The following is a 22,347-nucleotide window of genomic DNA, read 5'->3' as shown; positions in this document are numbered from 1 at the left end:
TCAATTCACAATCCTATGTACAATCCTACTGCAACGCTAGATCTACGGCTCATTTATCCTCGCCCGAGACTCGGAGACTCGGAGAATTAAGGAACAACGTGGATTTAATCTTTAAGCCAAGACTCGGCCCAAGCAAGCCTTGAAAGGCTGGTGACCATTCGACCCATTCCGTTGATGAACCTTGCGTTTGATACCTTTGATACCCCATGGCACCCCCGCATGAGCCTCCATGGCGTGATATCGAAATTTCCGGGGTTGACAGACCTTGCATGTCGGCTCTCCGCACAATCTTTTTTTTTTCCTATTAAATGCAGCCCTCCCCTCACTGTCTTCTCTCTTCCACGACTGCCAGCCTCGAAGACCCCTGCTAAGCCCATCGTCTTCATCCGAGATTTGTTGCGGCGCTGCATCATCTCTTATACAGGTTCACGGCCTCGATTCACAAGTGACCTGTCTACCCCTTCCTTCACCTGTCTAGAAACAATAAATAACATTCATCATGGCGGGTGGTGCTGCTATCAACGTCTTCAAGTTCAACACAGGCGGCTTGCCCAAGGAGACACTCAATTTCAAGCTATGGTTCGCCGTCTTTGCATTCGGTCTCATGGGTGCCGCCCGTGGTGTTGACGAAGGTCTCATCACGGGTGTCTTCAACTCCCACGCTTTCAAGCGGTCTGTCGGTATTGACGACCTCGACAAAGATGATCTCGCTAGTGTCAAGGGTACTATTTCCTCCATGGTTCAGCTCGGCAGTGTCGCCGGTGCTCTTCTGTAAGTCTTGCCATTGAAACTGACTGTCCTCGATTTCAATCCCGGGAGCCTTTGCTAATTACGGTTGAATAACAGTGCTTTCATCGTTTGTGATCGTATCGGTCGTGTTTGGGCTACTCGCCAACTCTGTGTCCTCTGGATTCTTGGAATTGCCATCTTTATTGGAAACAATGGCAACATGGCTGCCGTCTACGCTGGTCGCTTCATTGCTGGTCTTGGTATTGGACAGACTTGCGTCGTCGGCCCGATCTACCTTTCTGAAATTTCTCCCGCTCCCATTCGTGGTCTCTGTACTTGTATGTTTACTGGTGCAGTGTACCTGTAAGTTCATGCTCTTCTTCTTGTCCGTTGTCTCGCTTTATGTGCTAATACCAAGTGCAGTGGTATCATGATTGCCTACTTCGCCAACTGGGGTACTCAGATTCACATGGCGGATACCTTCAACCGCTGGGTAAGTACTATCCACTACAACCATTGTCGTACTGATTTGACTAAAACATCCATACTTATAGGCCGTCCCTACTTCACTCCACCTCATGTTTGCCGGCATCATCCTGCTCCTCACCTTCTTCCAGCTGGAGTCCCCCCGTTTCTACATCAAACAGGGCAAACGCGAGAAAGCCCTCGAGGTCCTCTGCAAGCTCCGTGGCCTACCCGCCCACCACCCATACGTCCTGAACGAGATCTCCGAAATGGACGTCGCCTACCAGGAAGAGATGGAGGCCACGCTCGGCATGGGCTGGAAGGGTCTATTCAAGGAGATCCTGGGCATCAAACGCAACGCGTACCGTCTATTCCTCACCAACCTGGCTCAGAACATGGCCTGCTGGTCCGGTGGCTCCGCTATTACGGTGTACGCGCCTGACTTGTTCACTCTCGTCGGTATCACCGGCCAAGAGCAGTCCCTCTTCTCGACCGTCGTCTTCGGTGTCGTGAAATTCGTCGCCGCTATCATCTGCGCTCTCTTCTTAGTCGATATGGCCGGTCGTAAACGCTCTCTCATCATTGGTATTGTCATCCAAACCGTTGCCATGTTCTACATCGCCATCTTCCTCAACCTCGTTCCTATCGCCGAAAACCCAGACTTCGTCCCCAGTGAGACGCAGAATCGTGCATCGACTGCCGCCATCGCTTTCATCTACATCTCTGGTGTTGGTTGGGCGCTTGGATGGAACAGTGGTCAGTACCTGCTGTCCTCGGAGCTGTTCCCTCTCCGTATTCGTGGTATTTGCTCGTCCATCACTATGGCCATGCACTTTATCTGTCAGTATGCTGTCAACCGTGTCCTCCCTGAGATGCTGCTCGAGGATACGGGTCTCGGCCCTCATGGGACATTCTACTTCTTTGGTGTTATTTCCATTGTTGGTGGTATCTGGGTTTGGCTCTTTGTGCCAGAGGCTGCTGGTCGCAGTCTCGAGACCATCGACAAGATGTTCGACCTTCCTTGGTACAAGATTGGTCTGTACGGAAGGAAGTTTGCTGAGGAGTACGACCGTGAACAGGAGGCGATTTACCGCGACGAGAAGAGGGATGCGGGAATTGTTGTCTCTCACAACGAGACTGCGTAGTCTTTCTAAGTTAGCGACAATTGGATGTCTTTTGGAGTGACATGTCTACTACATGCTTGTCTGATTGGAATATATGCCTGGAACCTGTTGAAGGCAAATCCTGTATCAAGAAGCGTAAATATTACATTAAAATGTTGAGGATTTGGGTATACACGAATGGCCCAGTGAAAACAAATATACATATAAAGAATTATGTTCTGAAGCGAGATTCTAGGTTATAAACAAAAACAGACATATATTTAGATAGAAGTAAAAGCGTCAACATGTCTATACTACAGTATAGGCCTCTCTCAGCGTGCACAAGCTCCACTCCCCTTCATTCACTTACCAGCTCGGTGTATTCCATGATGCATGTTATTTTTCTCATACCAGGTCCCTTATCTACCGCAAACCCTGAAGCTCTTGTTCAAGCTCCGCCTTGACAATCTCCTTAACACCCTGCCATCCGGCACTCTCACCGACTGGGGTAACCCGACTCTCACGCTGCTCTAGACCAATGAACTCCTGGGGCAGGATCTCGGTGAAGTCATAACCATCCTCGCCACGCAGAGCAAGGTCCACAGCGCCAGCAAACTTAGCCGGGTGGGCAGTGGACAAGGAGATATGGGTGGCATCGGGATTGCGCGCCATAGAGCGGCGCGTGGCAGCAACACCAACGGCAGTGTGGGGGTCGAGGATGTAACCACCGGTCTTGGAGCTCTTGGCAGAACCGGGGCCAAGACCTTTAGGGAAAGATGTCTTGTAGATATCACGGATCATAGCGATGGTCTCCTCGTTGCTGACGCGCTCACTCTCGAAATCAACCTTGGCGGCTTCGAGGACCTCGCTGGGGACTTGGAAGCCGCCGTTCGTCTTAAGCTCGTTTAGCCACCCGCTGACGCTCTCACAGGCGTGCTTGCGGCGATCGGCTTCGGTGCCGCTGGTGGTTTGGTAGGATAGGAACCAGAGGAGACGCTCGAAGTTGCTGCTGACGAGGATGTCCATGGCTGGACTGTGGGTTTCCTTCACGCCGTGGTCGGTGGGGGCGTCGAGGGCCTTCTTGGTGTAGTGGCCGCCACTGCGGAAGAAGCGGTCGAGAATGTCATTTGCGTTGGTGGCGATCACCAGTTTCTCGATGGGAAGACCCATCGACTTGGCGAACCAACCGGCAAGGATATCGCCGAAGTTGCCGGACGGGACGACGACTCGGACCTTAGAATCCTTGTTAAAAGAGGGGGTCTTGGTGAGGGCAAAGTAGGAGTAGATGAAGTAGGTGATCTGGGCCAGAATTCTGGCCATATTAATGCTGTTGACGGCGGCGATGTTGTGGGTGGAGTTAAGGTCTTCATCAGCGAAGAGTGATTTGACGATATCCTGGCAGTGATCGAACGATCCAGCCACAGTGAGGTTGTGAACATTGGGGTCCAAGATGGTAGTCATTTGCTTTTCTTGGATAGGCGAGACTCGGCCACCATCAGGGAAAAGAATGAACACGGAGACATCCTTCTTGCCGCGGAGTCCATAGATAGCAGCTGACCCAGTGTCACCGCTAGTAGCACCGACAACGGTCAGGTGGTGTCTATCCTTGCCAGTCTTTCCAGCATTCTTTCGGACGAGGAAATACTCGAACAGGTTTCCGAGGAAACTTAGCGCAACATCCTTGAACGCAAAGGTCGGGCCGTGGAATAGCTCGAGGAGGTAGAGGTTCTTTTCCAGGAGGACGGAAGGAGTGCGCTCGGGGTGACGGAAAGTCGAGTAGGACTTGTAGATAATGTTCTTGAGATCTTCACGGGGAATCTCGTCCGTAGAGATATAGAGTGACATGATTTCGAGCGCCAAATCCTCGAAGCTCAGATCGCGCCATTCGGTCTCCCATGACTTAGGGAGGGTAGGCATTTCCTCCGGGATAAAGAGACCCCCGTCGGAGGCCAAGCCTTGGAGAACAACATCTTCAAAGGTTCTCTAGAAAGACAGTGTCAGTAACATGTTTGCGATGAAATTTGGAATGGTTATTTTTCCGACCCACCCCGTACTCGGCACCACGGGTACTTAGATATTGTTGTGAGAGAGTAGGAGACATGGTTGCGACAGTCAATTGACTCAACGGAAATTCCTTGAAGCCAAAGTAGAGAAGAAGAGGCGGAATGATTCATCCCACCGCGGGGGAAATCTGAGTGTCCCCAAATGGATTAGCGTCTCCGAGAACGGCCTTCACGTGCGTGATTTGATTGGCTGTCACGTGTATACAGTCGGCAGGTGTACAGCGATATTTTGACTCCTTCAGCCCTTAAGACTTCAATCATGAACACATCTCTATATTTATCTAGTTACAGGCACCTACTCATTGACCAGCACGTATCTGTAGCGGGCCTTTCCATCCTCCATATCCACAATCGCCTTATTCGCATCCTTCATCGGGATCTCCTGCACCCACGGGCGAATTCCCTTTTCAGAAACAAGCTGGAACATCTCCCGGATCTCGTTAGGGCTACCAACAAGGGAGCTCTGCAGCTTCAGGCGACGCATCAAGCTCCGAACAGGAGCGAACAGCCCACCGTCCTCAGGAAGACCAACCTGCACAAAAGATCCACCGGTCTTCAGCAGACCCAGGTAGTCATTAAAAGGCATCTTAGTAGACGAGACAGTGGAAACAATCAAATCCAAAGACCGAGCATTAACCGTAGCCCAGTCCGGCTCGTCATCAGTCGCAATATAAAGGTCCGCCCCCATCTTCAGCGAGTCCTCCTTCTTCCCCATCTTCCGCGAGATGGCAACCACCTTATCAGCCCCCATAGCCTTAGCAAACAACAAGCCAAAGTGACCCAGTCCCCCAACACCAATAATGCCCACGCGCTTGCCAGGACCACAGCCATTGTGCTTAAGCGGGCTGTAGAGGGTGGCGCCGCCGCACAGCATAGGCGCAGCATCAGCCGATGGGATGGCACTGGGGATCTTGATAGCAAAATGTCCGGGGACACGGTGGTACCGCGCATACCCGCCGTACGACTTACTGCCGTCGTAGTGGATGCTGTTGTACGTGCCGACAACCTTCTTGCTGCAGTAGTTCTCCTGGCCTGATGCGCACTCCTCGCAGTCGCCTAGACGGCCGAGGCAGGACTCGCTCTGTGCGCCGACACCGACGCGGTCGCCGATCTGGATGCCGCCGGATACCTTGCTACCCACGCGCACGGCTGTGCCGACAATCTCGTGGCCCACGCAGCAGGGGTAGGCGGTGGGTCTCTGAGGCGATGTTAGATTTTTTTTTTCTTATACAGATATCTTATACAACGTGTCTTCCCATATCGAGATCTCGCTGATACAGAAAACATAAAACATACCCAGCCACTCCGCAGAGTGTGTATATCGGAACCACAGATACCACAGTGAGTGACCTTGATATCAACATCGGTCTCCTCCCACTCTTTCGGCTGGAATTCTTGCCAGACCATCTTGCCCTCGGCGGCACTAGGGTCGAGACCCATCCAGCCTTCGAATTTGTAGTCTGTTTGCGCCATGATGTGGATTAGGGAAATTGTTCACTGTACACTTCCTTCCCGGGGGACTGCCCCATTTATATTCTAGTCTTGGAAGCGGGACACGCCCAGAGTCCCACTCGACTTTGCACACTGGAAACTTCCGTTTGATGAATAATTGGTAAGCCGCGTTCTTCTATGGATCCAATTTGGAGATTTGGAGGCATAAACGCCCATAGAGTGTGCTGTCTCTGTGCTGTCTCTCTACCTAGGGAAATTGGTTTGCCCGGAATCGAGAATCTTCATCCATACCTGCATGTCTACCTACATATGCAGGCAGTATCTGCTCTCCAATACAATTGCTTGATTAGACCACGATATGCTTACCTAGAAATTAGCTTTGTGGTCGATATCCAGGTGTAGGGCCTTTTTTTTACCTTTTTCTGTGGAGCTGTGTCCTATATCGGCCGAGAAAAATCAGAACTCCATTTGCATCTCTATAAAGTAGGGCTAAATGGTAGGCACATGTATCTATCTATAGATGTCCCTCATACCTACATACATGCACACTACAAGGCTTGGCTGCATTGCCAAGATACGCTTAATCTACGCTCAATAACATCACAAAGAACTTGATATTCGAGGCAGAAAATGTACAGGCCTTTTGAAGTCCGTTTAGGTAGAGATGCAAGCAAATTAAGCAAAAGAAAACACCAATCTATCTCATTCAGTTCAGATCCTCGCTTGCGAAAACACCTGGATATAACATCAGCCAGTAGGGCCAGCTAGACACACTTGGCTATACCATCAATGCTATTGCACTAGAAGAGCGACAAGATGTCGTCGTTGGATTTCTTGGTCTGGGTATTTTGAGAAGGACCCGCATTTCCGGAGAGATCAAGACCTGAGAATCCGTTCATGAGATCACCGCTGTTGGCACCGCTCGAGGAGGGCTGGGCAGCACCAGAGTCTCCGAACACGCCCAAAAGATCATCCAGGTTGTTGCTGGCTTGCCCCGTGGTTGTACCAGCTGCAGGGGATGCTACCCGTACGGGGGTGCCAGCCAGACCCTCCAGGCCGGACATACCGCTTGAAGGCTCGGTCTGTGCGGAGGCAGGAGCACCGCCGTCGAAATCGATGTCCAGCAGGTTCTCGACGTTGTTTTGCGCCTGCGCAGGGGCCGTGGTGCCGCCAGCAGCAGCCGCAGCAGCCGCAGCCAATGGGTTCTCGCGCGCGTTCTGGAGTTGTTCCCTGTGGATTGGTTAGCAATGTGCTTGACGAACGCAGGAGATTGAATACGTACTCGATAGCAGCGCGCATGACGGCATCGGCGCCGAATCGGCCGTGGCCGACAAACTGTTCGGGGGGCTTGTGGTAGACGGAAGAGAGAGTAGACAGTTCGGAAAGGAGTTGGTCGAGGAGCGACGGTGGCAGTGAGTGGATGGTGGTGACGATAGGAGGCTTGTCCGATAGCACGATGTTCTTTGTCGCGTTTGAATCGCTAGTGTTGGACAAAAGACGCCAGTAAATATATGCCCGGTCACGGACATCTGGGTTGTCGTTCTCGGAGGTCGCAGCCTGGAGTACTCGCTGCACCAGGCCTTGTGCCTTCTCAGGTCGCTTGAGGAAGAGTTTTACCACAGCTGTGAGGATTTGCAATTGGGTCTAGGTATATGTTAGCCAAGATGGTAGCGTGTATCGGCAGGGAATAACATACCGAAGAGAATTCTTCGTTGAAACCATCCACAAAGCCACCCAAGATATCACCGGCGTTGCTAATTTTCTCGGCATATTCTCCAACAATCCAGATGAGGGCCGCTCTAGCATTAGGCTCATCCAACTCATCAATGCACTGGCACAGAGTCGGGATGATACCTTCGTAGCCAGGATATTTCCGGAAGATGTCCTTGATGACAACGATCGCTTCCTGAACGACGTAGTTCACCTTGGTGTTGATGAGATCCAACAACGTGTTAACACACCGCTCGCTGGCGCTCTCGATCTTGATGGCGACCTGGCCGATTGCCCTGACAGCTCGGCGGACAAAGTCCATATCGACTTCAAGGGCATACTCCTTCAATTCAGCGAGGAGCTGATCCACATTGCGGTCGTTCGCTATGCGCACCATAATCTCAAGTTTCTGGAACTTGACATATGGCGGGTCATTGTATTTGCAGAAGAAAACGCGGAGTTCTTTGTTGAGGATGTCAGGCTCCTTCTGCAGCAGAAGGTCGATATTTCTTAATGCGACGTATTGCACTTCGGGAGCTGACGAAACCAATGTAACTATATAAAATTAGCATGAATGGACTGTAATGAGAACAGCGAGGGGGCATACCCAATGGCGGAGCCATCTTCTTTAGGTAGTTCTTCGACAAGTCCGGGTTGACATTCTTCATATGCAGGAAAACAGCCTTGACTGCAGCAAGAACCACACCGGAGTTAACATGCTGGAACTGAGGAGCGACCCGTTCGCAAATGTGTTCGGACTCCTTCACGTCGGAGGTCTTATACTCGGCCAAAGTTGTGAGAATAGTGACGCGCCCCCATTCCGTGCACTCATTCAAAGCCATCAGCATCTTCCGTAGAGTGTTACTAGTAATCTGCAAAGCCTGTGTTTCGGGTGCCGTGTGATGGATCTCCTGAAGTGCGGTCACTGAATTGGCGACGACCATGGGGTTGGGGTCCCCAATCATCTCCTGGAGCATCTCCAAGAATCCGTTCTCGAGAGCCATTGCCGGGTTTAGATCGAAAAGCTTGGCGACACAGATTGCAGCGGTCTTGCGGACATATGGCGACTCATCTCGGAGTGTCTTGCGCAGTGGTTCTTCCATGTAGTCCACCATCTTGTCCACCCGAATACAACCCATTGTCCGGATTGCCAGCGCACGAATCAGTGGGTTAGGGTCTTCCGAATCTTGTACGAAGGTGTTAACGGCGAGAATACATAGATCAGGGTGCGATTTGGCGTAGTTCCTGGAAGTGAGATTCGACCGATTAGCATACGTAGCCACCTTCAGCGGTACTGTGGTACCTACATGAGATAGAGGTAGACCAATTTCTTCTGCTCCAGATCTCCTGTAGCAATATTCTTGAGAACATCTGGGAACAAGGCCGAAACATCCTTTCCTAGGGTCATGGCCATGATTGTCTTTTGAATGGATTCCTTCCTGTTACACTGTCAGCCATACCACGTCTTCGACATACACCACCAGGGCGAACTGAAGTCTTCACTGCTGTACATACCGTTCGTAGGCATACTGGGAACTGTAATCATAGTTAATATCATCCGTCATTCAGAATGGCGAGGGAGCCAGCGCATGGTGGAGGGGGCCGCATACACAAGTCCAGCTCGCAATTCGAACGTTTCTCCTTTCCGAGGCACCGTGAAGGCGCCACGGATCTTGTTCATCGCCATGGCGAGGATGTATAAGCTTCAGCAACGACCAGGTCGTGCCTCCGCCTAGAGATCGGGAATGGGAGTGGGAATTGTGTAGCGATGGACGACTGCGGGGGATTCACGGTCGCGCGAGGTCGGGAAATGGAATTTGTCGAGATTGTTCGTCACCTTGTTCGCAAACACAAAGAAGTAGGTGAACAATCCGGTGTGGGGAGATTTGAAGGAAGAATGGAGGCGAGGAAGGAGAGAAAGGGTGTTCCGGACGATCAAAAGTTGTCCACAAATGGTGGCTTCTGGACTCTCCCGCTCTACGGTCATCAACTCTCTCCTTTATTCTGCCCTCTAATCCAAACTATCCCTGCGTTAATGGTATTTATTCTATATATGTCAACTGTCAGACTGCCACTAACGCATCTCAGGCTAACCTCCCTAACTTGCGACGCCTCTTTGTCGAGGCTAGAACAGAGGCGGAGGAGAACGAGTACTCGCGAAAGGCTGTATGTCATCGAACCCTCGGGTCTATTTGATAATGCTAACAGGTGTAGTTCTACAATCTCGTTCTCTTCATCTCTTCTGTGGCCATCTTCAGCCTGACTGCTCAGCGCATGAGTGGACCGAAAGCTGGGCGATGATGGAGACCCCTATTACCATATATTTGGGTATTATGAAACATGAAGTATGAAGTACAAAGTGACGTGAACGCATTTCCGATTTCCCGGCAGCCTCTGGTCCGTCGAACTCATTCATTATGTTATGCTATCCATCAATCTGTCTCTTCGCCATCACTCTCTAAGAATGCAAGCGACTGTCGCCCCCGAGCCAGCCTACGCCGAGGCTTCGCATCCTCGTCCTCCTCGTCACTCTTGGCACCCCATTGTTTTGCGCCCTCTTGGATCTGCTCTAGATCCGCTTTCAACTCCCGTTCTTCGCGGATCTGGTTTGCCTTCTCTTGAGATGGCCGGCCAGTCATTCCAGCATCCTCCAGCATCTTCTTGAGATGCTTGATTTTGGCTTTGGGGGTATCATATGGCGCCAGTTCTTTACCCCACAGCTTACGGATTCCACATTTGACAAGCCATCCTTGCAGCCGTCTGATTTCAGCCTGGTCCGGGCTGATATCCTCATCCTTGGCTTTGGGAGCTTTCTTCTTGGTCTTGGTCGCAGTTCCCCCGGCACTCTTCTGTCGCTTGCGTGGGGCCTTGGGCTGAGGCTCTTCGTCAAGCACAACCGACATCTCGCTTTCGGAATCGTCCTTGGTGTCCCTGGTCTCTTTGGCGACGTCTGAAGTGTCATGGGGAACATCGGAAGCGTCTGATATATCTTTCATGGGTTTGTGAACGGAGGGCTTCTTCGTTGGGGACTTCTTCACTGGCGCTTTCGATCGTTTCTTGGGCATTGTGACCTCCTCACTCTCATCACCGGAGAAATCAGAAGCATCTGACGTATCTTTCTTGGGTTTCTGTACGGAGGCCTTCACTGGTGACTTATTGACTGGCGCTTTCGATCGTTTCTTGGGCTTTGTGACCCTGTCACTCTCGTCAGACGGCGGAACTGATAGCTCCTCTTCCTCATCGGACACCGGCGTCCTAGTCTTCTGACGCTTCCTAGGCTTTGGCATCGTCTCTGATTTTGCTCGCTTCGCAAGGGCAGTGGACTTGGACTTCGGGGGAGGAGGAGACTTTTCAGGTGCTTGGGATTGTGGATTTTGGACTGTCTGGTCTTGTGTCTCCTGTAAAAGCGCTGCAATGAGTGTCTTTTCCTCTGAACCTGATCTGAAAGGGCGCTGTAAATGCAAACAAGACGTACCACCTCATCCTTGATTATATTCTCACTCCGCGCTTTCCAGTCGCCCGTAGACTTAAAGTACCCTGCTGTGAGACCTAGTGTATCTTCCGCGGCGAGTCGTACGCGCTTCACGGTCAATTCCTCCATGTTTCCTGACTTAAAGATTGTAGCTACCTGGTCGCGAAGTGTCTTCTCAAGAACCTGGTCAGAGGGAATGTTGGACACCTCTCTCTCAGCTTCAGACTCAGAGTCGGACATTGTAAACATTGTATACTTCGGCGGCATAGTGATGTCGCCCAACGACGATTGAAAGGAAGTTAATGGTTTAGGAGTGAGTTCGTACAAATGGCCCAGCTGTTCAGACCAAAGGTAGAGAAATAAGGACAAAAGAGCAAAGTAATGGGAGAAAAAGGGTTACGTCTTTCAATCAACTGCGAACCTGAGCGCGTCTGAGTTGAGAGAGCGCGGCAATGGATGACAAAGCTGGATCGAGAATGGATTGATCGGCGCCGTGACATTTCACTTCTATGTCATTTGCGACTTGTTCTCCAAGGTTGCTCTGAAAGCTCAGCTTCTGGAGTTTCGACATATTCAAAGCTCATTTATCCTAAGGGCATTGATTGCTTTATTTTGAGTTGTCTTTACTGACTGTTGCGCCGAATATCCTTCACTGCTATCTCTTTCTCACCTCCGCTGTTTCTCCGCAATCATTAGAAATCAACCCCGAATCACTTCAACAACTCCACACCGCCAATTTCTCGAGGGAAACAAAGACCTAGAAGTGAAAATATGTCCTCAGTTCCACCGGAGCAAGTCAATAGTCAATATAAAGACATGAGTTCCATGTTCAACCAGCAAAACCCCGCCGCCTCCGCAAGTTCCTCGAAACCAGCCGGAGATGACTCGAAACCCCCATTGCCCAAGGGCGTAGTCCTGGACAAGGATGGAAAGCCGTATGTATACACCAATGACAGCAAACCGGCTCAACCGGTCTACTCCGGGTCTACAGAATAAGCTAACACACCAATCTCACAGCTGCCGCACCTGCACCTCCGTCGCCTCATGGCGAGCATTGACCAAGCAAGCCGACCTCAAAAGCGCAAACTCGAACTCTACCTCAACCCCCACCTCGAGCACAAGCAAAATGACAACCCCAACGGCCGGCCTCGCCGCTGCCGCAACCCCCTCCCCCAGCGAAACACCCTCAGACTGTCCGCCAGACGTTGAAGAACTAGGCCGCTCAACATGGACACTACTGCACTCGATGGCCGCCACATATCCCGAAAAGGCAGACGCGGAACACCAGGCCAATATGAGCGGGTTCTTGAAGTTCTTCTCAAAGCTGTACCCGTGCTGGGTGTGCGCGGATGATTTCCGGGCATGGATGGCGCATCCGAGTGGACGGAACCAGCCGAAACTGGGGAGTCGGAAGGAGTTTGGATGGTGGATGTGCGAGGCGCATAATGAGGTTAATCGGAAGCTTGGGAAGAAGGAGTTTGATTGTCGGTTGTGGGAGGAGAGGTGGCGGACTGGGTGGAAGGATGGTCGGTGTGATTGAACTGTATACTAGTATAGATTTTTTGTTGGAGTGGCCTTCTCTCTACTCTTCGGTTTGGATATCTCCCTTGTATATTAGATATGCATATTTTGGCGAATCAAGATGGGTTGTACTTTTAGCACTACTGACAGCGGGATATATAACTACCGAGCGACTGAAGACATCACCTTCGGGTTATGTCTAGAAGAGAGCTTTTGGACAAAACATGTTCGCATACAAACTAGATCGCTAAGCAATTATAATCTTGGATACAAAAAGACATCTAGACAAGGGGACGGGGACTGTGTGCAGGAAGTTTTGTCTTTCTCCCAGCCGAAAAAAATGAAAAATGAAAAGCGCCGCCAAACACAACTTCTCCTCGTGCAGATGAAAATGTACCCATTTTGTAACCTCATATCAAGAAGAGAAAAAAGGGAGAAAACCATTATGCTTCGTCATGCGGCAACTAAAACTGACTGGGGACGAACAGGCGCAGGCCGCTGGCCGGGGCACCAATCTCCGTAACATCCGATATCCGGTCGACGCTTCCCTTGTACTGGGGGTGGTATTTGGCACCGGTGAATGGGTCTGAGACACTGGGAGAGCCGCTGTAGATAGGAGTGTAGGAGGCTGCGCAGATATCGAACTCGGCGAAGGGGTCGAAGTCAATATCGATCTGGTCCTGAGGGTTGCGCTCGCATTGAGCCTTGATCTTCTTGGCCTGTTTCTCGGGGTTAGCATTGGTATATCACAAGTTGAAGATTCAATTTCCAGAAAAGCCTTACCTGTTCCAAAAGCTTAGCGGAGCCCCCATTGGCCAGCATGCGGTTGGCAAAGCTCAAGGCTGAGCCGTAGTTCTTGTTGGCAAAAGCCAACTTCATTGCTGCCATCAATGCCAGTTGACGGTGGGCGACCTCGAGCTTGGGGATTGTGAAGTAGGCGGACAGCTCAAGGCTGCGCTTGAGGTTGTCAGGGGAGTCGGTGGTGAGAGAACGGCGCTCGAGCTCGATCGACATGGCGAGAATGTATTCCCGGGCAGTGGCAATGATCTTCTTTGCCTCCTCCACCTCGGCTTCGGATGAGACAGTGTTAACGAGAACAGTGTGAAGAATGCGCTTGAAGGTTGCTACACCATCCTCCAGTTTATTGGACCGCATAGCGGCATAACCCTCCTGCAGGTCGACACTGGCAACAGTCTCTAGGTCCCGGGGAATGATGGGAAGCATCTTCCGGAGTTCAGTCTCGTCGACGGTCCGGCGCACATAGTTGACCAAAGGAGGCAGACCAGCAGTGGCCGGGAGATATGTCTTAGACGCCTTGTAGACTTCGAGGAAGCGAGCCTTGAGAGGAGCGAACTGAACGGCACCAACTTGGCGGTTCAAGAGCTGCATCGCAGTGTCGAAAGAGCCGGCGGCGACGTGATCAGCAGCCAGCGGCGAGTTACGAGCCCACAAATCGGCCTCAGAACTGCCCGCACCAGCTTCAGCGCTTTCCACATTGACGAAGTCGACCTCTTCCTCAACATTGACATCATCACCCATATCCCATCCGGAGACTTCCTCCTCGTCTTCATCTAGTGTTTCCCGGGCGACAGCAGCTTCTTGCTCCTCTTCCTCAATATCGAAGCCATCAGCACCAGCCTCTTCATCCACACCAACCTCTCCAAGAAGAGCTTTCTCAAAGGAGGAGTGACCGGCAGCCTTTACAGGCCAGTTGGACTGGAAAGTGGGCACAATAGGGTGAGGAACCTTCAGAGGTTGTTCAAGTGTGGGTAGGACAATTTGATCTTCGGTGAGACCAACAGCCTCCAAGATTGACTCGGCCTCTTCAATCAGACCATGTGACTTGGCAGTAAGATAGGCGAGAGGGTCTGGCGAAAATTAGTATGAAAGAAACAATTGCCACCAGGGTTACAACATACACAAGTCCACTTCCTTGAACATCTGGATCCGGTCCTCGACGTCCCCACGGTAAATGGCGTTTTGGAAACGAGAGGTGAAGTCGCCACGGTGTTCGGCAATCTTAGCCATACGAGCAAGCTTCTCCTCATCACCGGTAGAGAGGTAGAGGAAAGAGAGTTTGTCGAAGTTACGCTGCTTTTGGTAAGTCATTTCGACGATCTGGTGGTTACCATGAGCCAATGCCTCAGCTCCAAGCCTGCTCCAGATCTTGGGACGTTCGAGTTCCCGTGCCATTTCATTGGCAACCTCGAGGTTACCACATTCAAGGGCAAGGTCGAAGCGCGTCTGGGGGTCTTGCACGAATTGCAGGGCAATCTCCGGGTAACCCTTCTTCTGCAGATAAGAGATGATGCTCTGGCCAACCAGACTCGAGGTCTTGATAATCTGGAGCATCTCATCATAATTCCGCTTCACAAGGGCGAGCTTGAAACGGTATTCAGTTGGGTCAATCTCCAAGATGCGTGGCTGAGCGTTGCGGTCAAGAGCATAGACGCTACGTCCCTTAACACGCACGAGGTATACTGTCTGGTCAAGAGTGCGGATAATACCATTGTCACCGTTGAGAAGGGAGTACTTCACATGGTTAAGGGTGGAGTAGAGCAGGACACCAGCGTCATCCCAGGTAGCACTTTTGATGCGAATAGTCTCGTGCAAGGTGCTTACCTGCTCGAGGGTCTTGGTCACGATGGTGACGTTGTGTTTGCTAAGCAAAGCGCAGTACAAACCATCATTAGACCACACCACGTACTTCACTCCGCTGACAGCAAGCTCTGCAAGCTGCTTCTTTTGTTGAATGTCGAACAGAGCAACATGTGTAGGGGTGATGAAGAGCAGACATCCGGTACCACCAAAGTAGATATCGGTCGTGCCTGCTGGGGGCTTGATTGTCTTCGTTGTGGAGTTGCTCAGATCCTTGATATCGACCTGCTGGCTCGAGGGGTTGAAGACAGCGAAGCGGTTGCGGGCGACGAAGACTGCCGAAGTGGCCTGTCCACGCTTAACATCAGTAGGCTCAACGGCCCCAGTAGCATCTCTGGGGAGATGAATCAGTTCATAAGTTCCATTATCGGCGGGCGACGTAACCAGAATGGCACGCTCGGCGGGGTTGTAAGAGAGGGTGCGGGGAGGAACCCATGGGGAACCCAGCTTGCGTAGGGAAAGCATCGGCGGCGACTCGACGTTCTTTGCGAAGTCATATGACTTAACATGCTTGTCCTTTGTAATGTAAAACAACTGGTTCTGGTAGATGGCAGACGCAGGGCGCTCTCGCTCGAGCTTGAAGACCATAACACCGGTGTCATGGCCCGCAGCAAACAGGTTCATCTCAGGGTGGGCAGCGATAACCCAGAATCGATCAAGGTCGCGCTTGAATGACTGGACGGACGTACGCTTGTTAAGATCCCAGGCGCGAATCGTCTTATCTTCGCCGACGGAAAGGATAAGGTCCTGGTGTGGGTGGAACAGAGCGGCGGAGGCATTTTGGAAATGGCCGCGGCAAGTATCGACCTCCCATGCCTTGGTATCACTCATCCGCCAGAGTTTAACCAACCGGTCGTCACCGGCGGACACGAGCAAGGGCAGTGTGGGGTGGAACGACACCCAGTTAACTCCACGGTCATGACCTTCAAGCACAAATTTAACGACTGCATCGGTGTTTCCAAACATATCAGCTTGGTTCGGGTTGGCTCTTGCCATTTGGTCTTCAAATGAAATCGAGGTTGGGGCCGAGTGCTTCTTCCGCAGGCCGGAGATGTCCCAGATGCGAACCGACTGATCCAACGAGGCCGAGGCAATGAGATCCTCGGTGGGGTGGAATTGAGCGCACATAACATAGTGGTTGTGACCGGTCATCGTACAGACTGAGAACAAGTTGAAGCGTTAGTTGGTGTTAATACAGGTAGCTCCAATGCATTCTTACTGAGTGACCGATTTTGCCAGTTCCAGATTCTAATGGTCTGGTCATCGGACGCAGACAGAATCCAGGGCAGCTCGGGGTGGAAGAAAACCGTTCGCACGTAATCCAGGTGGCCATTCAATGTGAACAAGCACCTCCGGGTCTGGTAGTTCCAAACCTTGATCTTGTAATCGTCACCTCCCGACACAAACAGGGGCTGGGTTGGGTGGAAGTCAACACCGCGAACTGGACCATCGTGTTCTTCAAATCGGTCGATAAGGGTTCCCATGCGGTAGTCCCATAGCTGGATGGTAGAGGAGTGGAGGGAGACAAGAATCCATGGCCTGTTTAGAGGTCAGATTGGGTGTTTTGAGGTGTTAGGTGTCCCTCCGCGGGATTGACTGACCGTTTGGGATGGAACGCGATTCCTTTGGCTCTGGAGGATTTCGACTCAAACTGCGAGGGTAAGGGAATCATTAGCATTTGAAATTGAGTTCCATTGTCTGCGCATTAAGATGCTCGAGGGGGGGAGGCGTACCTTGGTGAGCATGTTTGGGGAGGACTGCATCTTGAAGATTTGGCCGGAGCCGCACTGTAAAGTAGCAAGCTCCGCACACTAGAGAGCAATATAAGGCAGAGGCGACCACCGCATCCACCTGGAAGAAAGAAAAGAGCGAAAGGTAAACACTTGGTGCTGGTGTAGGTGTAGCAGTAAACTAAACGTGGACTCTATTGTGGAAGCGAATGACATGGGCCAATCATGCTGCCGGGCGGTGAGCGGTCAGGGGGTCGGTCTCGATCTCTACTCTGTACATGTGCACAACGTTACTATGGTTCTTAGATCAGAGTCAAGGTGAAAACGTTCGATCTATTACTATTATAGACTGAATTAATTATGGGCTCTTTTTCGTGGTTATACATTCAAGCTCAACTTCGACGAGTGGAGATGTATCTCCCCATCTACCCCCACGTTAGAAGCATCTGGAAGCCAATGATGTTATGACGACCATGACTTTCGTGCGAGTTCGTTTTCCTACGTTTTTACTATTCTCTTGCTATACTCAATCTTTTAATAGCATATGTGCATTTTATTGATCACACACTCCTTCGTCCTTCCTTTAGAAGCCCGATTATGGAGCTTACGACTTGACCGTCCAACAATCTACTTTACCGAGGACCGGAATGTCAACACCGTTTGGTTCAAGGCTTGATATAGAAGTATGGGGAACGTCCCGATGGATGACACGGGTCCTGCCAAGCCAGACCAGCCCTTTGAATACTTCACCGGGTTTACTTCTTCTGATGCTGCAGCAGACCACCAGCCGGAGGATACTGAGCAGAGTATGAACGGATCAGGACCTTCTACGCCTACCCAGGACACGGATCCATTCGAGGAGAGCGACAACATTCGAACCATCAAGCCCTACGATATAGAAGAGCCCGACGATGATTTAGAAACTAGCGTGCCACGGGTAGATATACTATGTCTCCCAGATCCGTTCGAGCAATGGCAGCGCGAGTTGACAGACTCTCTGAATGGGTTAGACTACGAACACGTTGGATTTGATAGCAATGCAATGCCATTGGTGCGAAAAAGAGGGAAGAAGAGAAAGCCAACCCACAACGCTCTCGCTACGCAGCAGTGCTATCCACACTTGGCACAAGAACATGCATTGGCCGGGACTCAGCCTGAAGAGCATGGGCACTCCCCAAAAAGACGAAAGTTTAGCGAACTGCAGTGGCATGCTCAAGACATAGACTCATTTGGGACATTCCGAGAAGCCAACGCGAATGAAAGCTCAGGTTCCGAGACGGCATCAATCGACCTGGGTGGTGGCATTGATGGCACAAATAACTCACCCATGACCGACGAGATGGATATAGACTGAAATGTCCTTATAATGTCATTCTTAGTTGTCATTATTAGTGGTCAATTTCGGCAAAGTCACGTACAATACAGATGTTTGCGGGTTTGCTTGCATAACATGCATGACGTCATGTGTATCTCATCGCAGCTCTGGAGGCTAAATCCACCTCGCTGGTCCAGATACGTCTCAGACTTTACCACTATTTAAGAACCCTACCATTCATCATGGTTGCACGCACATCCTCACGCAACGCGGCCCAGAAAGCCAAGGAAGCCATTTCGACTTCCGCCGAGCCGACTGGCAAGACTTCCAAGGGAACGAAACGGAAAGCTTCAACCGAAAAAGCCCCACAGCCCAAGAAAGAGAAAACGGAGGATACAAAGCCCGATGAAGAGAAAGCCGAGCATGTACCAGACGGTCCAGCAGCAAAGAGAGAGGAGGAACCTGTCAAGGCAGAAGAACCATCCGAAGCACAACCACCAAAGGAGAAACCTGTCGAAGCCCCTTCAGAGAAACCTCAAGAAGTCGAAGGAGGTCTTCGCAAATCCGAGGAGAGGGAAAACGTAGTCTCCTCCAATATCCTCGAAAAAGGCTTCATCTACTTCTTCTTCCGCCCACGCGTCAACATAGAGGAACCCCAGGATATCGGCGATGTCTCCCGAAGCTTCTTTGTTCTCCGTCCAACCGTCCTCGGAGCGGAATTCGACAAAGGCCAAGGTCCCGTCGACAAAGATGCCAAATGTCGCCTGATGATTCTCCCGAAGAAGAAGTATCCAACCTCACCCAAAGAACGTGATATGGGATTTGTCGAGAAAGCTGGACAAACTATGCAAGAGCTCCATGAGAAGTTCATCACCGGTAGAACATTCGAGACTTCCACCCGCGGTGAGCGCCACGCCGAGGAAGCTAGACCCTACGCTGAAGGTGTCTACGCAATCACTTCCACACCGCGGGCATCTCACCTCGCTTACATCTTGACCATCCCTACCGAGTTGGGTGATGTTCAGGAGGACTTCGGCCTGCAAGAACGTGGCAGTTGGATTGTTCAGTCAAAGAGTCCCAAGTTCGCCGGTCCACCGGTGGGTCAGTTACCAAAAGGCCCAGAATACCCTCCAGAGTAAGTAGTTTTCCCTAAAGAGATAGTGGCATTCTCGTGTTAACGTTGTTCTCGTTAGGGTCCTCGAGAAATTCTCGGATCTTCGATGGGTGCCTCTGCAGCCGGAGTTCCTGGACTATCCTAATTCCCAATTCCTCATGATCGGCGAGGCGCAGAACGACCTTGGCAAGGCTGCATTTGCTATGGGTGGTAAACAGCAGCACGAGGAAGAGCCTGGCCAGGAATTGGAGAAACTGGAAGACGAAAACGAGAATCGGGTGGATTCTCTCAAAGGTATGTTGCTGTGTTGATTCCCTTCAATCAGGCTAAGATTAACCCAACCCTCAGGAGACGAAACCGTCTATGAAGACCTGGGCTACCATGCGAAGAATTACCCCAAAGTTCTCACAACTTGGTACACGGGTGAAAGTGAAACCTGAGCTTTGGCGGATCGCGAACAGGGACCTAGAATATGCCTCAAAAGTAATGCTACTGATCACACTTGAACATGGAAAGGTGTTCCATATCCTATTGACCAGCCGCCAGGTAATAGTCTCAAAGACCACTGGCAATAAACCTGCGTCATAGCTATTCTTAATCTTTCCTCAATCTAAACGCTGCTACGAGGAAATCGAGTTTGTTGATGTGATATGTGATACATCCCGAGGCGTGTTTTGATCGATTGTGGTAACGTATGCTCGCTCTGGAATAGCGAATTAGCCTACCGGCGTATGAACTTATGGTTACTTCCGCGCCTGTCAACGCGAAACTGGTGGTATTGAACACATGTTCCGAACTCTGTGCTTCCCCAATGCTTTGATTCCACGCAGTGTCGCTACATGGGCAAAAATGCCGTCCCTGCAGAACCTTCCCGATGAATTGCTGCTCAACATGATCAACAAACTTTCGGCATACGACGCCATGGCCTTGTCGCAGTAAAGCCGTGGAATACATGCTTTATGTGATGTGAGAAATCGTCAGAAATATCATCAATTGAAGTTCGGCCGAGAGAAGTACCCGCAGACCCATGAAGCTGTACTCCAAGCTGGCCTAGACACTTTACTTGCCGTCTTACGAACTCCCTCCCTTGGAGATTATGTTCGTCGTGTGGACCTGTACGGAACTGGAATGATTCCAAGGTTGAGTTTGATCCTGAGTCACCAATGTAAATTAGTCCCTACCAAAACGGAAAGGGAACGCCAACAAGTGACAAGAGGAAATCAAGTACATAGGTATGTAGTTCCATCCAACAATGAATTGTATAAGCTCCTCCATCAATCTTTTATATTTCTGTCCGTAGGTACAAGTACATAGCTGAGACTACAAGTACATAGGTGAAGTAGCGCAACTAAGCTTGAGTCCATCCCAAAGTCCAAGATCGCAAAAGTCGTAAGTGATCGTGGTGGCGCCAAGAAAAACAAAAAAAAAAAAGACAAGACAAGAAAAGCACAAAGGGTCAACGAATCATTATTTGAAGTAAAAATGGCGGCATCAATCGCGTGGGCGTATGATGGCGATTGATATCGAGGATGCGTCCTGTGTGAACATGACCATTCAAGTAGGAAGCAAGACATCAATCGATCATGTGGGGGAAACTAGCTCGGGACTACTTTTATGGCATGTAAGATGTCCTCAAGAGACCATCCCGGCCCGCCGGGAACAATCTCCGCCCAGACCTCTTCGGGAACGGCATCGTTGTGATCGAGCAGACTCCAGTTTGGGCTAGGCTCCGGCTTAATCCATTTGAAGTCCTCGACTTGGCTCCAACGGTCTTCATGGTCGGGGCGGTCGTGGTTCAAGGCCTAGATATGAAGATATAAGTACAAATCCGAAGAAAGGATATAGCGACGCGGAGAGCACTGACATAGGCCTTTGGGATCCGACCAAACCGAATATTGGAACAGTCCTCGATAATCGGGTTACTAGAGCAGCTGAGATAGACATCAACGTTGCTGCAGTTATGCATGCGGAACTGGCGACATGATACCACAATCACGCTACGCTCAACGCCGGTAATGTGTGCAGGGCCGTTGACTTGACCGCAGATCAATAAACTTTCCTGGACACCCTTGGCAGTCAGGCTGGCATATGGCTTTCCATTGGCAGTGGGAATGGACATATCAACGATGCAACGATCCAGGGAGGTGATAGACACCGGGACTGTGGATGTGGACCCGGAGGCCGGAAGCATAATATGAAGTCCCTGATGATCATCAACCGACACAGAGGATATGCCGGTGGCCGCAAATGCACCAGCGGGGGACTTTGCGCCGCCGAAGTCTCCGACTGAAACACCTGGGAATGAAGTTGGCGCAAGCTCCGGTCGCTCTTGTTGCTGTCTATCTGGCTCGTTCAGTGGAGTGGAAGGGTAGTTGGGTGTGTTGTTCGCGGACGAGTCAACGGACGAGCCACCCGGAGAATGGTACCCCGGGATACTAAGGCGTCCTTCAACTCCCAGCACGGCAGCGTCAGACAAAGAGACAGCAGAGGTATTCTTCTTGTTCTTGAAGCTAAACTTTGATCGGGGCTCGAAAGCTGCGCGTGTCTCACTCAACCGATCCTGCAAAGCTTTGATTGCCTATAGAGACGTCAGCACTGGTCTATCAAGATAGAGTGTGAGTACATTTACCTCTGCATACACTCTCTGATCATAAGTGGGAATATAGCTCGCTGCGTCCTTGACTTCGTTGGATAACCGCACGATGCCGGCAAGACAGTGGTCTGTTGCATCGGCACGTTCACCACCCACAAGAGATGTGTCTGCGAGACGATCCATCTCCTGTTGCAAGTCTAGAATGGTACTTTTATTAGCAAGGATCCGGTTGCTTGTGTTGCTTGACAACGAAGTGGCGTTTGGGTACGTATCAACGAGAACATACCGGTGATCTCATGCTGGAAGTAGCGGAAGAAGCGTTCCTTCAAGGGGATATCGGCTTTCGAGACTGTCTGATTATCCGCCGACGGGCGACGTAGTTGTTGTATTTCCGCATCAGCCATGGCGCAGGTTAAGAAATG

At 51.0% G+C, this 22,347-nt stretch overlaps 11 protein-coding genes across 11 annotated transcripts; 5 read left to right on the top strand and 6 right to left on the bottom strand.

Annotated features, from left to right (window-relative positions):
• Window positions 1-499: 499 nt before the first annotated feature.
• N7525_008844 (uncharacterized protein) lies at window positions 500-2,339 on the top strand (the record flags this gene model as incomplete). The annotated part of the gene is made up of 4 exons (XM_002562907.1): window positions 500-771; window positions 847-1,092; window positions 1,153-1,222; window positions 1,284-2,339. 4 exons carry the CDS (start codon window positions 500-502, stop codon window positions 2,337-2,339), a joined length of 1,644 nt encoding a protein of 547 aa, XP_002562953.1.
• A 381-nt stretch (window positions 2,340-2,720) lies between these two features.
• Window positions 2,721-4,398, bottom strand: N7525_008843 (threonine synthase THR4; the record flags this gene model as incomplete). The annotated part of the gene is made up of 2 exons (XM_002562906.1): window positions 2,721-4,280; window positions 4,345-4,398. 2 exons carry the CDS (start codon window positions 4,396-4,398, stop codon window positions 2,721-2,723), a joined length of 1,614 nt encoding a protein of 537 aa, XP_002562952.1.
• Window positions 4,399-4,655: 257 nt separating this feature from the next.
• Window positions 4,656-5,833, bottom strand: N7525_008842 (NAD(P)-dependent alcohol dehydrogenase; the record flags this gene model as incomplete). Its single annotated transcript, XM_002562905.1, has 2 exons — window positions 4,656-5,558; window positions 5,657-5,833. The coding sequence occupies 2 exons, from the start codon at window positions 5,831-5,833 to the stop codon at window positions 4,656-4,658; spliced, it is 1,080 nt and encodes a 359-aa protein (XP_002562951.1).
• Window positions 5,834-6,612: 779 nt separating this feature from the next.
• N7525_008841 (putative AP-1 adaptor complex subunit beta) lies at window positions 6,613-9,209 on the bottom strand (the record flags this gene model as incomplete). The annotated part of the gene is made up of 7 exons (XM_002562904.1): window positions 6,613-7,042; window positions 7,095-7,456; window positions 7,509-8,077; window positions 8,130-8,767; window positions 8,830-8,961; window positions 9,038-9,058; window positions 9,133-9,209. 7 exons carry the CDS (start codon window positions 9,207-9,209, stop codon window positions 6,613-6,615), a joined length of 2,229 nt encoding a protein of 742 aa, XP_002562950.1.
• Window positions 9,210-9,332: 123 nt separating this feature from the next.
• N7525_008840 (DUF5310 domain-containing protein) lies at window positions 9,333-9,823 on the top strand (the record flags this gene model as incomplete). Its single annotated transcript, XM_061214516.1, has 3 exons — window positions 9,333-9,560; window positions 9,611-9,688; window positions 9,737-9,823. The coding sequence occupies 3 exons, from the start codon at window positions 9,333-9,335 to the stop codon at window positions 9,821-9,823; spliced, it is 393 nt and encodes a 130-aa protein (XP_061068947.1).
• Window positions 9,824-9,954: 131 nt separating this feature from the next.
• N7525_008839 (putative transcriptional regulator) lies at window positions 9,955-11,261 on the bottom strand (the record flags this gene model as incomplete). The annotated part of the gene is made up of 2 exons (XM_061214515.1): window positions 9,955-10,920; window positions 10,998-11,261. The coding sequence occupies 2 exons, from the start codon at window positions 11,259-11,261 to the stop codon at window positions 9,955-9,957; spliced, it is 1,230 nt and encodes a 409-aa protein (XP_061068946.1).
• Window positions 11,262-11,765: 504 nt separating this feature from the next.
• N7525_008838 (flavin-linked sulfhydryl oxidase) lies at window positions 11,766-12,534 on the top strand (the record flags this gene model as incomplete). The annotated part of the gene is made up of 2 exons (XM_002562902.1): window positions 11,766-11,929; window positions 12,012-12,534. The coding sequence occupies 2 exons, from the start codon at window positions 11,766-11,768 to the stop codon at window positions 12,532-12,534; spliced, it is 687 nt and encodes a 228-aa protein (XP_002562948.1).
• A 445-nt stretch (window positions 12,535-12,979) lies between these two features.
• Window positions 12,980-16,936, bottom strand: N7525_008837 (coatomer subunit alpha; the record flags this gene model as incomplete). Its single annotated transcript, XM_002562901.2, has 6 exons — window positions 12,980-13,234; window positions 13,299-14,383; window positions 14,435-16,333; window positions 16,393-16,712; window positions 16,775-16,824; window positions 16,907-16,936. 6 exons carry the CDS (start codon window positions 16,934-16,936, stop codon window positions 12,980-12,982), a joined length of 3,639 nt encoding a protein of 1,212 aa, XP_002562947.2.
• Window positions 16,937-17,588: 652 nt separating this feature from the next.
• Window positions 17,589-18,257, top strand: N7525_008836 (uncharacterized protein; the record flags this gene model as incomplete). Its single annotated transcript, XM_002562900.1, has 1 exon — window positions 17,589-18,257. One exon carries the CDS (start codon window positions 17,589-17,591, stop codon window positions 18,255-18,257), a length of 669 nt encoding a protein of 222 aa, XP_002562946.1.
• A 203-nt stretch (window positions 18,258-18,460) lies between these two features.
• Window positions 18,461-19,772, top strand: N7525_008835 (uncharacterized protein; the record flags this gene model as incomplete). Its single annotated transcript, XM_002562899.2, has 3 exons — window positions 18,461-19,353; window positions 19,412-19,626; window positions 19,681-19,772. The coding sequence occupies 3 exons, from the start codon at window positions 18,461-18,463 to the stop codon at window positions 19,770-19,772; spliced, it is 1,200 nt and encodes a 399-aa protein (XP_002562945.2).
• A 1,155-nt stretch (window positions 19,773-20,927) lies between these two features.
• N7525_008834 (putative tubulin-specific chaperone c) lies at window positions 20,928-22,329 on the bottom strand (the record flags this gene model as incomplete). The annotated part of the gene is made up of 4 exons (XM_002562898.2): window positions 20,928-21,134; window positions 21,197-21,910; window positions 21,962-22,122; window positions 22,212-22,329. The coding sequence occupies 4 exons, from the start codon at window positions 22,327-22,329 to the stop codon at window positions 20,928-20,930; spliced, it is 1,200 nt and encodes a 399-aa protein (XP_002562944.1).
• Between the last annotated feature and the right edge of the window lie 18 nt (window positions 22,330-22,347).

The sequence above is a fragment of the Penicillium rubens genome (genome assembly GCF_028828025.1).
Source record: "Penicillium rubens strain IBT 27055 chromosome Unknown utg000003l_segment0_segment0, whole genome shotgun sequence".
NCBI classification, from domain to species: Eukaryota; Fungi; Ascomycota; class Eurotiomycetes; order Eurotiales; family Aspergillaceae; genus Penicillium; species Penicillium rubens.
This window is presented reverse-complemented; position numbering and strand designations above follow the sequence as displayed.